This window comes from Branchiostoma lanceolatum, chromosome 16 (genome assembly GCF_035083965.1).
Source record: "Branchiostoma lanceolatum isolate klBraLanc5 chromosome 16, klBraLanc5.hap2, whole genome shotgun sequence".
NCBI lineage: Eukaryota > Metazoa > Chordata > Leptocardii > Amphioxiformes > Branchiostomatidae > Branchiostoma > Branchiostoma lanceolatum.
The window spans coordinates 7,747,381-7,761,718 of NC_089737.1; the positions used below are offsets into that span (position 1 = coordinate 7,747,381).

Below are 14,338 nucleotides of genomic sequence, written 5' to 3' on the forward strand. Positions count from 1 at the left end.
AAATTTGGGGTAAAGATTTCACCGCAAACATAAAACCACCGGGAATATTTCTGCATTTACAGTAATAGGACTGGAAATCTGGCTAGCCTAAGTTTCTATCTTTCCAAACTCATGATCAGTGAGTCTACACACAAGTTCTAGATCTTACTTCTTTATTGCTTCAACTATTGAACAACCAGTGTTAACTACTCATGCACATTAAATCTCAATCATGTGCTGAAAACTTGTTGCCTTTCTCAAACCAACTTCTGCTTAAGCTTATACAAGTTCTTACACATATAAACTGTAGGAATGACTAGGGTTGAAACAATGTACAGGTCAAAATTACTGCTTTAACATTTGAACGGTCATGCTACATTTATACGTTTTATCTTTGGTGGTGAAATTGTATATATAGGAAAGTCACTCATTTATTGTTAAAAACATAACAGGGCAATAAAATATTGACATTACATACCAAAGGAAACAATTGTTTGGGACATTTACAAAATATCCATATGTATAGTAAGAAATAATATTAAAACAAAATTGTATAGTGTAAAGCAGGGTGCTATTACATGTATCATGAGGTGTATGTGGGCTATTTTTCCATCTGTTTTATATAACCCTAGTAAGAAGATACAGGAAATTGCTAGTGCTAATTCATATCCCTCTAAACTTTGCACACCAAAATCTCTAGACCGATAAATACACATATTTCCTACACCATGCACTGCGTTCGCAGGCGGTTCTACAATTAGAAGAACACCAAATTCCCATTTGAAAGGCTACGTGAAGAAATCTACACAATCAAGAATCACATCTATAAAAACTTACTGACATTTCAAACATATTATGCTTCAAAACAGGATTAGCAAGAATTTGCATACACAAGTATCTAAAAGATGAAGTGAGTTACATTCCCAAATCCTGAACAGTTCTAGAATGAAGCTCTACAAGTCAGTAATCTCAAACATTTTGTATTTACAAGCCTCGAAAACTGAAGTCAAAATCGCACAGAAAAGTGAGCAAAGTGAAATATCGACTTTTTACATCACAAACTTTGATACTTTTATTCAACATGTGTTATCTATCTCATAACAGCCAAATATATAGTGACTAATTGTATCATCAAGTGATCGGCGCTAAACGGAGATGTCTTGAGGGGAAGTGGTGGGTCTTGAGGCTGTAATCTTGTCGTCTTGGACTTGTCACTTAGTCTTGTCGGCTTCTTCCTCAACCTGAACCGCTTCTTGTCCTTCTAAGACAAAATATAAACTTAGATTATTTTTGTGTTCACAAAGACAACACACTGGTGTTGAAATATGATAATGTATGGTGTTGTAAAAAAAACAACTGTTGGCTAAAACTACAACAATTCAGTTTTTTGGTTCTTAGATCTTTAAAGGCAATGCTGAGCAAAAAATCAACAAGACTATATCCATTTAATCATATATTTGCTAAACTGGGACAATTAAGTGCTAACAATTAAAAACAGAGATGCCAGGAAAATTCTTTTATGAAAACCAACAATTGAACATTAAAACTGTAATGGCAATGCTAACATTGTGTGAAGAAACAAGTGTTTCAAAGTTGAACAGGTTACTTTTGCCTTGATGTGTCCAACTAAAAGGAAAGGTACCCTCAATTATACTTTTAAATTCTAAAACAGTGGTTAAGTTTGTGCTTTGTCAACTTTTTTGTCAACTAAGTGCTGGGTAAGTTAAACTCTGTAAGGAAAAGAAGCTGTACAGCAATGGACAACAGAGTTTAACAAACATTTAGTGAGAACCTAAGTCAACGATTCACCTTTTCAGCCAGTAGACACGTACTTACCACTGACTCAGATGCGAGTCTTGCCTAGCAATGTCGAGCACAAGACAAAAGCACAGAGGAAGAGACTTGAATTACTGGCATGCATTTACTCTACCCATGCAGCTACATGTAAGTTTATATATAATTGAGAGCTACATTGCATAAAGCACAAGCATGACAACTATGAATTTACGACATACATTTAGTACTCTTGACAGTCATCTAAGAGGACTTCCTACTTCAGAATTTGAAATTTTGGCTCTCTAAGGACTTGAAATTGGAGCAGCTCAAGAATAATATCAGCAAAATTAAGAGTATACAGACTAGATTTTTTGTGTGTTTGTGTTTAAGTCTTTGTCTTTTCAATCACTAATTCTAATAACTGCATACACTATTGAGTGTTTCAAATTCTGTCAAAGCCAAGTTGGCAATGTCTTGCGTTATGTGAGAATTCACAACCGGATTTGTTCTATAACCAGAAAAAAACCCTTTCAATCGTAAATATTTCTGTCAACAGTCTTATCAGGTTGATAAATCAATTCAATATTTAGCTTTCTTTTGTACACAGCCCTCTTTTTTTCTCTGCTGATGTTTTGCAATGTTTTTGTAATTGCTGTGATAATTACATCATAATACGACAAGGAGAAAGTTCATATTGCCCTGATTAACACAACAGAACAGTTGCTAAAACGTTGGCGGAGAAAAAAAAGAGGTTGTGTACAAAAGAAAGCTATGCTGAATAGTCAGTGATTTCTTTGTCAAATAAGGCATGTGCTACTATGTTTACATACTTGCTGGCAGCATGGTAGCCTGTTCATCCTTGTACAGCACTGGTCCGGGCTCGCGCTGTAACAACAAACACAAGTCATCAGAGATGGCAGACTTCACCCCCTCCAACAAACATCAAATACTGGAGATTTATAACTGTTGCATCTACACAGAGATTGCCATGTAACCACACAGCAGACCATTTTATGACTTACATATATCACCCTACAGCACATTTATATGGGAATTACACAGACCATGTTGATTGCTTTTTGCATACCAGAGGTTTATAAATCTTCAGCTTTCTGTAACTGAGCACTGGAAACAGTGATATTTAAGTGTTGGTAGTTTGAGCTTCATTTAGAAGGGTGCATATCTATGGATACATACTAGAGAGGGGGAGGGCCACATACTTCTAGAGATGAGCAGTATGTACAAGGCTTTAGGGAAAGTTAGAAAGCTGACATAACAGACAGAAAACTTCACAACAGGTTGTTCCTATAGAATGAGTGACATGTCTATTTTATACGCAGCTGTGTTTGTGATGTCTGTTTATGGTTGCTGAAGGGTCAACCATGGAGCAAACAAAACTCTCATTACTTTTTGTAGTTCAAATTTCCTTGATAAAGAAGTGTATTTTGGGGTTTTGTTGTGTTTTTTTACATCATGGATCATATTCAGTTCATAAGATCATACAAATCTAATTTTGGTTGCTCAACGGTTTCCATTCAGTAAAAAAGGAGTCCTTACCAGGGAGGCCTTAACATGTCCCTTCTGTGATCCAAGTGAGCAGGAGAGAACAGAGTTTGACAGACACATGACACAACAGAGCAGCTGGGTTTGGAGCATGTGTGGAGGAAGGAAGGACACAACAATCTAACTTCTTGGTTTGTTTGCTTGACTTTTCTTATGATCAACAGCTGAAAAAAGTTGGTCACATGCCAATCTAGGCTTGATTCAACTTCAAAAGAGTTCTATTCTCATTCTCAATAAGCATTCTATTTTTTTTGCTTAACTCCATTAGTTTTCTACAAAACACAGTGAACCAAGAAATCAAATTTGTGTGCACTTCTGAAAATTACATGCTGAAAAATGTAAAAACATGGATAAGAACAACATAAACTTACAAACATATGTTTTTTTGGCTGTTGTTCCAAATATGTGTAGTGCTTCTTTATTGGGAAGTTTGAATTCTATCATTAGATGGTGGGTTAAATTAATCACATAATACTAGTATGTAAAGCATAGTAAAGCAGCTGATAAGTTTGTCAACAAGTCAGACACAAAGAGCACAGTGATCTTTATTTCTTTTGTGTACATGTTGAGTATACAGTAAGTGCAAGTGTCTTTTCGTCTTGTACAATGTTTTCAAGACTGCTACAGGGTATGCATAGACAACACTACAAAGAACTTTTAACATCTACCACACAGAATTTCTAAACCAGGTAACAATCTTGATGACATCTTTGAACACTGGGGAAAATTAATTGTTAAAAAGTGTATGGTTGAAAATATATAATAAACAATTTAAATTTTCTGATATCTTGTAAAAAAAATGTTGAGATATAAAAAAGCATGATATGGACTTGTAGTGAAGATATGGTGACAGAATTCTTGAATTTTTACATCTTCATAACCATCAATACATCTTTTGTTACAGTAATAATTCACTAAACATGCAGTCAAAAAACTTTTTATATATCTAGAAAACACACAACTCTACCCAAGCCTCTTCTAGTGACTTGAATGGCCATGGGCCTACTACAAATTCTAATGTCTTACTAACACAAACTCAACAACAAGATGTTTCAGTGTCCAGGGCTTACATGTGCATATCTAGTTCCCTATGATACAAAGTACAGTTCCTCTATTTCATTCATTCATCATTTCTTTCTTCCCGTTCTTTACTAAGCTGAACTCAGAACTAGTCACTGTGTTTCATTCTGTGAAACAGCTAGCTTAAGAAATATAAAGACTGGTAATATATTGAAGATATACTGTGGCAAGCTTGTCCTGAGTTCTCTCTACTAGTTTTGTAAGGTTTACTATACAATGAAGATCTTCAATATGTGTATATATTACTAACACACTGCACATAGTTGTTGGCAGAAGCAATTTCCCAACATACATTAATACTGCGTCATACTTTGTAAAACCCTCTTATAACACCCAATGAGTTGAAGGCAAAGTGACTAATGGGACTATTTTCTCAACGGGTTGTTTGAACAGGCTTTGACAATGGGCTCTATGGATTAACAATTACCTGGTAGCTTTGCATGTCAATCAATTCACATGCTGTTCTAGTGTCTAGTATGAGGAAAAAACAACAGTGGCAGTGTGTGTGTAGGGAACAAATGTGTACAAATGTATGTTTATGTGTATGTTATTACTTGGGAAACTGGGTGTCTCCTGAAAAACGAGGGCGTCTAATTTCTTTGTTTTCTTTCTGTAGGGCGTCCAGAAGACTCCCTGACATCTTGCTAGCTAATAGCCTGTTGACATGCTCTCAGACAAATGCCTCGTACGTGTCGTCAAGTAAGGTACGACAGGAAGGAACTTCCGGTACCCGAGTATCGGACTCGTCATCGAATCATCACCGAGCACTCGGAACGTGTTAGTTTGTACGCGGGGAAAAAAATAACTTTCTGTAACTTCCTTCAGCAATTTAAGGCTTCTCCAGAATATTCTCACCATTTCACAGAATCAAGACTTGTTTTATAGCCAGGAAGTTAATGGAAAACAAACATTTTATAATGTGGAAGTCAGTTTTTTGTCTTTTTTCTGTTAGTTAATCACACAATGTCATAGCCTGGATGCCAGATCCCTAATCTCTAACATATCTATAGATAGACATTTTAGAGATTGGGGGTCTGGCATCCAGGCTAACAATGTCAATACACAGGGTGTAGAATATAAGTCAAGAAAGCACTAAACCATCCATAAGTCTGCAAGGCTATAGCTTTTAGAAAGAGAAAGAGAAGGACAAATAAAAACTACTACAGGGAATTTTCTTATCATAGATGGCTATAATGGCTTGGTCATCTTCTATCTTTTTCTTCTTGTAGTTGCAGCTTCTCAGTACTGTTTTCAGCTATGCAGTGCGTCCCTAAACACACACCCAAGAAAAGTAACCAAGACTACTGAATCTAAGGTAAGAGTGCTGCTGGGCACACTGCTCATTATAACTGAAAGGTTCCTTGCTGCATCTCTGGCATGGCTTTACTTGGCCTACAAGGAATGAAACAGAAAAAAAAATCTTATTAGTGATGACAAAATGCATTGGTGATATAGGTGATCTGTAGCAAGTTATTTTATTTTGTATGCAAGTTTATGTGCATGAATTTGAATTTTTTTTTACAGTTAAGTCTTCATTCTGAACTGACTTTCTTCTAAAATCACACAATAAAATTTTTTCGGTTGGTGATACAGAAAATATTGCTAATATGTTGGCTTACATGTATGTTTATGACAAATATACATTAGTTCTCAGTGTGTAAATCAGCTTGAATAAACATAGAAACAACTGCTACATGTATCAATATAGAGAAATTCAGCTATTTCACAAAGCCAGTAGAAATGTTCAAGTAGATCTATTAAACTTCCATTTTTGAAGTTTGAAACATTTAGAAGTGAACTTTTATAATAGGATTATCTTAATGTTAACCATACAGGAAAATAACAGCAAATAAGAAATAAGGATCCATGCCTTTGAAGAACACATCAGACTTATATAGAGAGCCAAGAAAGAAAGAAAGAGCAAAAGAAAGAAAAGATAGAAACAAAAGATTCAAACAACTTACGTTCTCCTTGTCCATGCAACCCTGATGATGTACTTCAAATTTTTTTCCAGCTCATGCGGTATTCCATGACACGGTACGGCACAAAATATCAAAATATGGCTGCCCGTGCAAGTACGGCAAAAATAAACAAACGCCTTGGAACAACAAACGTTTACACATACAATCTGACACATGCACAGTACATAACACAAAAGTACAAGTAAACCATACATCACATTACTTAACACAAAATTGGGAAGGGGATGACGTAAAAAGGCCACATGTATGTTGTATGTTACCGTGCAAATAATACTATATATCTGCATGGTCATTTCAATTCTCGGGAAGATTTCTTCTTGGTTGGCAGACATTTCATAAAATAGTTACCATTGGTGCAGTTCAACATGTTGCAGTCAAAGAAAATATTAGACAATACTTTTCTTCACATTCTTGTCAACATGCTGGCAAGATGCTAATTTATCTATCATGTTGTCATTTAACATATTGTCAGTAATTATAATCCTAATATACTGTATAATTTTAGTCTTGCTAAGTGCCTTTCCCAAGGACCAGGAACCGAACCCATAATCCTCTTGAGCCTAATTTGAAAATCGGGGAATGGCACTACGATTTTTCAATTAAAAATTGATGAAATGGTTGGTGGCCTCGTGTGGGGCAACGGTTAGAGCATTGGACTCAGAACCAATAGGTCCTGGGTTCGAAGCGTACCATGCCCCGACGTGTCCTTGAGAAAGGCACTTTACACGCCCTCTCCTGGCGGTGGAGTGACATTCACCAAGCCTCTTCGGCTAATCTGTCTAAAAGTGTGCCACACTACGGATTTGGTGTGCCAATGTACCAACATCTAGCACATTTGCCACCAAGAACTGTACAATAAAAAAAGAATGGTTGGACATGTACCTTTGTGAAGTATCCCACCATGGACTCCAGGCACAGGATACAACAGCACACGGCAGTCACCATCTCGAAGAAGGCGAAAATACAGGAGGGGATCCACACAGCCCAGGTCTTACCCTACAATTAAATACCAAACAAACATGCTTAGAACCTGGAAGTCAAAGTACTATTGTAACCATTACTGTAAATGTTTTTTATTTCACGGTAGGGAGGAAATGGAGTGTTCACAATGGTTTTAAGTTTGTGCTGACGAGTTCACCGCGAAAACAGCGAACATAAAATTACCGCAAACATTTCTGCATTTACAGTATCACTTAACCTTCTCCCTGCTGCCTAACTCTGTAACCAATAGGGTATTGGGTACCAAACGGCTACTTCAGTGTGCTAAAGGTTAAAATCAAATACTGAATGATCTGTGCAACATATTTTAACAAAACTAAACAAAAATGTTGATTGACATGTATCAAACAAAAGTGTCAAATATAATTACTTTTGGCATCTAATTTAATAGAATATATAAAACTACACGCAATGTTATTCAAAATGTTGGCACTGGACTATGCATGACAACATTGAAAAAATGCTTATTTTTTTAATGTAATAAACATATTTATAACATAATAAACTTTGAACATCTATAAATTACAAAATTAGGGAGATAAACTTACCTTGCCTTCAACAATACTTGTATATAACACAAACATGCTTTGGGAAAGCAAAGCAGTATGTTCTGTTAACAGCATAACATAACCTGTTATCAACGCAACATCAACAATATTGAACATCATGACCCTCAAAACAAAGGGTGGTTGAAGTTACAGAAGTTTGTGACTTTCCCAAACAGGGTTCTAAGTTATGAACTTGAAACTTCTGTTAGAACTGAACTTGAAGAACCATACCAGCAAACAGCTGATAAAACTGTTGAAACGTATGTAACAAGTGGCAAAAAGACCTCTGCCAGGTCATCATGTGATAGATGATATTATTTGTGGACAAACTATAATACAAAGGAAACATAGAGTCTAACCTTATTCTAAACTCTGCAAGCAATTATGCGGAAAGTTGAGCAGCATCAACATTTTCCAAAGTTTGGAGAGTGCAGAAGTTGCTCAGTAGTTTGACATCTTTTTGCAGAGTTACAAAATCAAGGATCAAAATTATTTTGCATTTTTTTTAACCTGTTAGCTCAAAAGTGTTGGTAGAATTCTTTATGAAGGATATCTAAACGGCAGTTTTCAACACAAAGAATTGGACTAACACTTACCCATTGACTGGAGTCATGTTGTGTGAAACTAAGGTAAGTCCAATAAGCCGTTTTACAGTTTGAACTGAGTATGTGCAAGTTCAAAGGTGAAGGCCCTTTATTTGTAAACAGTTCTTGTCAAGACCATGCTTGATACATGTCCAGACATTTGTCTCAAAATCCTTCAACTTTGACATATGACCCCCAATGCATCACACTACACATGAGCAGTTCAAACAGTGAATTAGCTTATTCTTTGAGTTAGAAACTGCAGTTTAAACATCATTCTTCATAAGTATACTACCATGTCGTCCACAAATAACATAACTACATCACAGTGGTACCTCCGGTGGAAAGGATCGTCCGGGGACATTTCCAGGGGTGATGACAAGGACAGTAGTCAGGTTCAGGAGGATACTGAAGAAGTTTGCGTACAGGGACGCTGGGATCTAAGGGAGTTGTAAATCATCAAGACATGAATTTCATCCCACTGTCTTAGTCCTACAATCTAATCTGTGTTAAATCTTTTTTGGAGAACAAAGGGACAGCCGTTTCCTATGTAGAGAGGAACTTCTTTGCAAAATCATATCTAACTTTAAAGAGCTACGCAAAACAAGACGGAGCTCGGTTTAGAGTCTGCTTTCATATAATACATTATTGTTATAGTCATGTGCATCAAAATTTCTGGTGTTTTCTTCTTCTTTGTCTAAAGCTGCAATTGCACCAAAGAAACAAGCTTATCAGCATTTGCTAGTCCTGGATTTGACTCCCTTGTCTTTTCTTTTCTTCTTTACAGCTTAAAGGTTTAAGAATGTTTTGGGAAGCTTCTCTCTATCCAGTCTTCTCTGGTGACGCCTAAGCCTGGAAAACTTGTACTATAATGTTTGGTTCCTGCTAAACAAGTCTAAGGTCCTTGTCTTTTTTCTAAGTCTTGTCTCCATACCCCGCTACACCTGTGAAAATGAGCATCCTAGTGCAAAAAGAGATATCATCATCTTTGCAGTCTTTCAGTTCCACTGAGGCGCGCCGTCATTGTTTTCCATAAAGAGATAAGGGGTGTTTCAGGGAGGGGAGCTCGAAACACTTTGACTTCAACCATTCCTTTGTTTTGGGGGGCCACCATGTCATGTGTCAGGAATACCTCGGGCGCAGGCAAGCCAACTTGTGTTCCTGGCACAATCAGGACCAGGCAGGCCAGGTTGATCAGAATACTGATGATCGAAGCAGCAAGGAATCCAACAACCTACGGATCAAACAGCGATTCAGACATTTTAATATCACGTCCACAAAAAAACAATTGTTGCCCGCCTTTTTGCATGCACCCTTGTCTCTACTTTGCAACTTGAAGTCTCTGAAAAGTACAAGATTGTGTGCAAGTTGTATGGGGAGAAATGACAGCGTAGATGTGGACTGTCAATGGTTCATGTTTCCATGTCCACAGTGCATCAGTGTGTGTGAAAGTGTATTCCATGGCGACTGGGCCCGTGTGTCTAGTACATGTAAAACAAATGCAGCATTAAACACAGACGGCCAGGTCATGCAATATTGTAACACAGAGAGATGAAAGTTTTCTTTTACTTTGGAGTTCTTTTAACAAAAATATTTTGTCGTGCTCCTTTTTTAAAAATCCATGACATCTAATTATACAAAGATTCTCTTCTCTGAGTAACCTTATAAAAGTGTTAGGCAAATCTGCATACATATGATATAGGAAACCACACTAAATGTAAATGCAGACGTTGTAGGGCTGTTAGACAATACTTACCATGCTGCCCTTGCTGTCAGCCATCTTGCCACTAACGAATCCAAGGATTCCAGCAACGATCACCTGAACAGCAACAAAACAGTAAGAAAACATTTACATGTTACGTCTTACTATTACTACTACTAGTATATCTTGATAATGTTGATAGTACATGTATCATGTTAACTGCAATGTTTAGTTTCATTTGTTAAACTGTTACAGTAAGTGCAAAGTTGACCTGTTTAGTATTCACGGACTGTCATGAAATATTGAAATGAAGCTGTATTTCTATTCCAGTCTTTTTATTGAAGTTTACATCGACTGTGGATAAACAAAGACTGCATGAATGTTGTTTAGAGTCCCCCATATATCATGAATCCTGTGTTTCAAGTCCATGCAAAAATCCAAAGTGACAATCTAACTTCAATGTTATTTTCATCCTAACACTTACGATGCTCCCAGACACACAGGCGAACCAGTTGCAGTTGAAGGCGGAGTTGGCGCCCACGATCACCGAGACGATCCCCAGTATCACGCTGATCAGTCCGAACCCGACCATGGCCGCTCCCAGGCCCTTAGCGATGCCTTTACTGTAGCTCATCTTGGCTGTGGTCCGAACAATGTTAAAATAAACATGTTATGTCAAACAATACATGCTGAAACAGTCCTAGAGGGTGTTATAAAAGCATGTATACAGCATTGAGGGAAAGATGCAAAATTGAGAAAGCAAACCAAGAAATTACAAAATTTTAGTGCATGAATGAAACTAAAATATAGGGACATGAACACAATCTTCATAATTTTAAAGAAAATCTAAAATACACGTTACAATTATTACAACAATACAAGCACAACAGTCACTGAGGGCGTTATACTTGTATACTGTTATAGATCATGTGTATGCAATATTGACGGGAAGATGACAAATCAAATCAACAAAATAGATGTGTGAGAATGACACAGCAATATGGGGCATGAATGCAATCTTTTCATGATTAATGATTTTATAGAAAATCTAAAAGATATGCATCATTAAATCTAAAAACAGTATTGAACATTTTAATTGAACAACGAATGAAACTGAACAGATTGAGAAACACGGATTGCAGAATGCCCTTTGAAAAGAAGACTTTGAAGGCTTCTATACTCAGTCAGTTAACAATATCCACTAAAATATTCACTCTCAGATTACTAGTACACCTCATAGAAATTTCACAATGTTCAGCCTTTTCTCATTTGCAGCAGAAAATAATAAGAATGATTCAAATCAATGTTTAAGAATCAAGAAATCATAAAGAAACATTAAGTAATTGATTTTTGCAAGCAACTTCAAAATTTAGCAAGTAATTTCAAAATTCATCATTCTGCCCCTCCCCCCATGTGGACATATTTCTGTTAGGATTTCAAATTTGCATCAATCTATAGCAAGTTGTACATAAAAAAGCATTTATGGAATCATATATACAACACACAAGTGCCAAAATACACGATAAAAACGTTGTGTTATCGAAATAATCCGAATTGACCTTATCAAAGTCTCCTTTCTGCGCAAGGTCATCACATGCAAATTAGGGCATGGTTGACTGAAAAGGAAAATTTCTTTCCACGACAGCTGCAAAAACACACCAAAAGAGGAACTCCACGACCGATTTTGGTTTCTTTTTAGGTGTGTGAATAAATCAAGCGGGTAATGGCGGAGAATTTTGTGATTTTGGGGTGTTTTTATAGGTGAAAAGGGCGCAGAGAAACAAGGAAGATGAGATCACGCCCTCTTTAGAACATGCACGCCGCCATTTTGTTGGGAGGGCGGCTCAGACGACTTTGTATGACCTTTCGAATAAAATCGCCTTCAAATCACCTACAACGCTAAAACCTAAGGACATCGCACCTTCTATATAAAATCTACAACTTCTGAGGAAAACAGAGGCTTGAAAATATCGTTTGAAGTGACTGGGAAGCCTAAAAGGTTGGGCTAAATCTACAAACCAAAAAGGGCTTCTTCATATGCAAATGAGGCATGGAACCGGCTTGGTCGAGGCATGCATGTAAATCGGTAAATTTAGCATTTTTCTTAATTTTAAAACTACTGAATCGTGTTGAAGAGGTACGCTACTGTTTTTCAATGCTTATCAAACGCTTGATGTACATGGAAGCTTGCTACATACCTGGATTTTGTGGAGATTTTGTCACCGTATCAAGACCACTGCGATCACTGCCGCCGTCACGTTCCCAGGGTAGTACAAACCGGTAGTGCGTCACTCAATATTAAGTGTCGTTCCCAGAGCAGTAATTCAAACCGGAAATGACGCATTCTTGCCTTCTGGGAATCGTGATGTGATATGTGTTTCATGTAGGGACAATTGCTTTTAGGCCAAAACCTTAATATTTTCGATGATCTTCAAGAGAGAAATTTATAAAACAATTCTGACCATAATTATCGAAAGAAGTTGGCGTTTCTTTGTTCATTTCATGGGGGTCAAAACTCCCACTGACTGACTGAGCAAAGGCAACTGTTTTGAGGGGCGACCAGTGTGTGTTGTTTCGCCCTTTTAGTCGTTCGGTGACATTCCCTAGATATGTGATAATTGATACAAATACGCTGTTGAAATGTCCCTTTTGTTTCTGATTTACGTTAATGACTTGGCATCGGTTTCAAAGACAACAAATCTACTCTGTTTATATATATAGTTACAGATGACACCACAATTTACTTTAATACATGTCTCAGAAAAATATCCAGACTTAAGTGATATCTATAAATCAAGAGTTGTACAAGTTTGTCCCAAGGTTAACAAATTATCCCTTAACATAGAAAGAAATAATTCAATCATCTTCGCAGGCACGAACAAGAAATATGGAAAAGAAAAGCTAGAATCTATACTGACACAATTCCATTACACAGTCTGAAAAGGTAAGTCCAAACAGATCTCCAACCCAACGTCTCCCAGGATAATGCACTCCTGTATATCTGCATACCCGGGGAGCTGCAGTAGAGATCTCTCAAACCCACTGTTTTTCAAAGTGGCGGATTTATGCAACCCGGTGAATTAATGTTAATAAAGGTCAAATGCAAAACTCATAAATCTGATATTAAAGTCAGACTCGCTTTTTAGGTATATTAATCGACGAAAAACCTACATGGAAAAAACACATAACTTTTGTCTTCAAAAAAGTTTTACAAAACATTAAGTTAGGTATCATAAGAAAAGTAAAAACTTTGCTCCCACGAAATGTACTTTTGACCCATTACTATAATTTGATACATCCTTATTTGATATGCTGCAATATCATCTAGGCTAGTACTTAAATAAGGTCCACCAGAATTAGACGGTTTCAGTTGCGTCATTTCGACACTTATTAAAGATCTGGAAGCAACAGACGTTTGCCAAGCAAGTTGTAACTCTATATCTTCGGACCATGTGATGACGAATGGCCAAATCCAATATATTTTTAATGATAATCATGAAGTCTTCCTTATGTTTGTTCTGATTAGTAAAATCTAACATTGCCTCAGGCCAAGTCTATGACGCGGGAGTACTTATTACCTTAGCTGCTAGAGGTCGCTCTTATATATCCAATGTAAAATCGCACTGGACATATTACTGTTGTGTCGTTCTTTTACGAACCGCTTGGTGACGCTCTTGACATGCAGCGAAGAATCATCGATCATCGTTTGCAGCCAGGAATTACTCTCCAAGCAGAGGAGGGGTTCCGGCTGGTTTTTGACGTGTCTTTAGGAGTTTTTGTTGGGCTTTCTACTTTGTCATTTTTATTTTGTGTCGTCAACCCAATGAAAATGACAAAGTAGAAAGCCCAACAAAAACGCGTCAAAAACCAGCCGGAACCTCTCCTCTGCTTGGAGAGTACGAAAAACCAGATACATGTACTAGTATGTATTTCGCTTTCACTAGCCTGCATGTTTTTTACTGCTATCATTTTATGATTTGTGTCTGCATGCGAATAAACAAAACAAACAAATAAACAATATTATGATATGATTTTTTTTAGCAGCTAATGATGCAACACAATTCATCACTTGCAAATTTGTGTCAGAGAACTGGCAATATGCAAAAAAAGGCAAACAGAAGCGAC

The 14,338-nt window shown here is 36.9% G+C and overlaps 1 protein-coding gene across 6 annotated transcripts; it reads right to left on the reverse strand.

Annotated features, from left to right (window-relative positions):
• Positions 1-135: 135 nt before the first annotated feature.
• On the reverse strand, positions 136-12,547 carry LOC136421407 (uncharacterized). Of its 6 annotated transcripts, none has more exons than XM_066408684.1 (8): positions 12,412-12,547; positions 10,698-10,852; positions 10,268-10,330; positions 8,847-8,951; positions 7,263-7,376; positions 2,586-2,640; positions 1,816-1,839; positions 136-1,237 (listed from the first exon to the last, which is right to left on the reverse strand). In XM_066408684.1, the coding sequence occupies exons 2-7, from the start codon at positions 10,845-10,847 to the stop codon at positions 1,823-1,825; spliced, it is 504 nt and encodes a 167-aa protein (XP_066264781.1). In that variant the 5' UTR covers positions 10,848-10,852; positions 12,412-12,547; the 3' UTR covers positions 136-1,237; positions 1,816-1,822. The 6 variants fall into 6 exon arrangements, with proteins under 6 accessions (XP_066264781.1, XP_066264780.1, XP_066264779.1 ...); XM_066408683.1 differs by having other exon boundaries at positions 136-1,240; XM_066408682.1 differs by lacking the exon at positions 1,816-1,839.
• Positions 12,548-14,338: the final 1,791 nt, after the last annotated feature.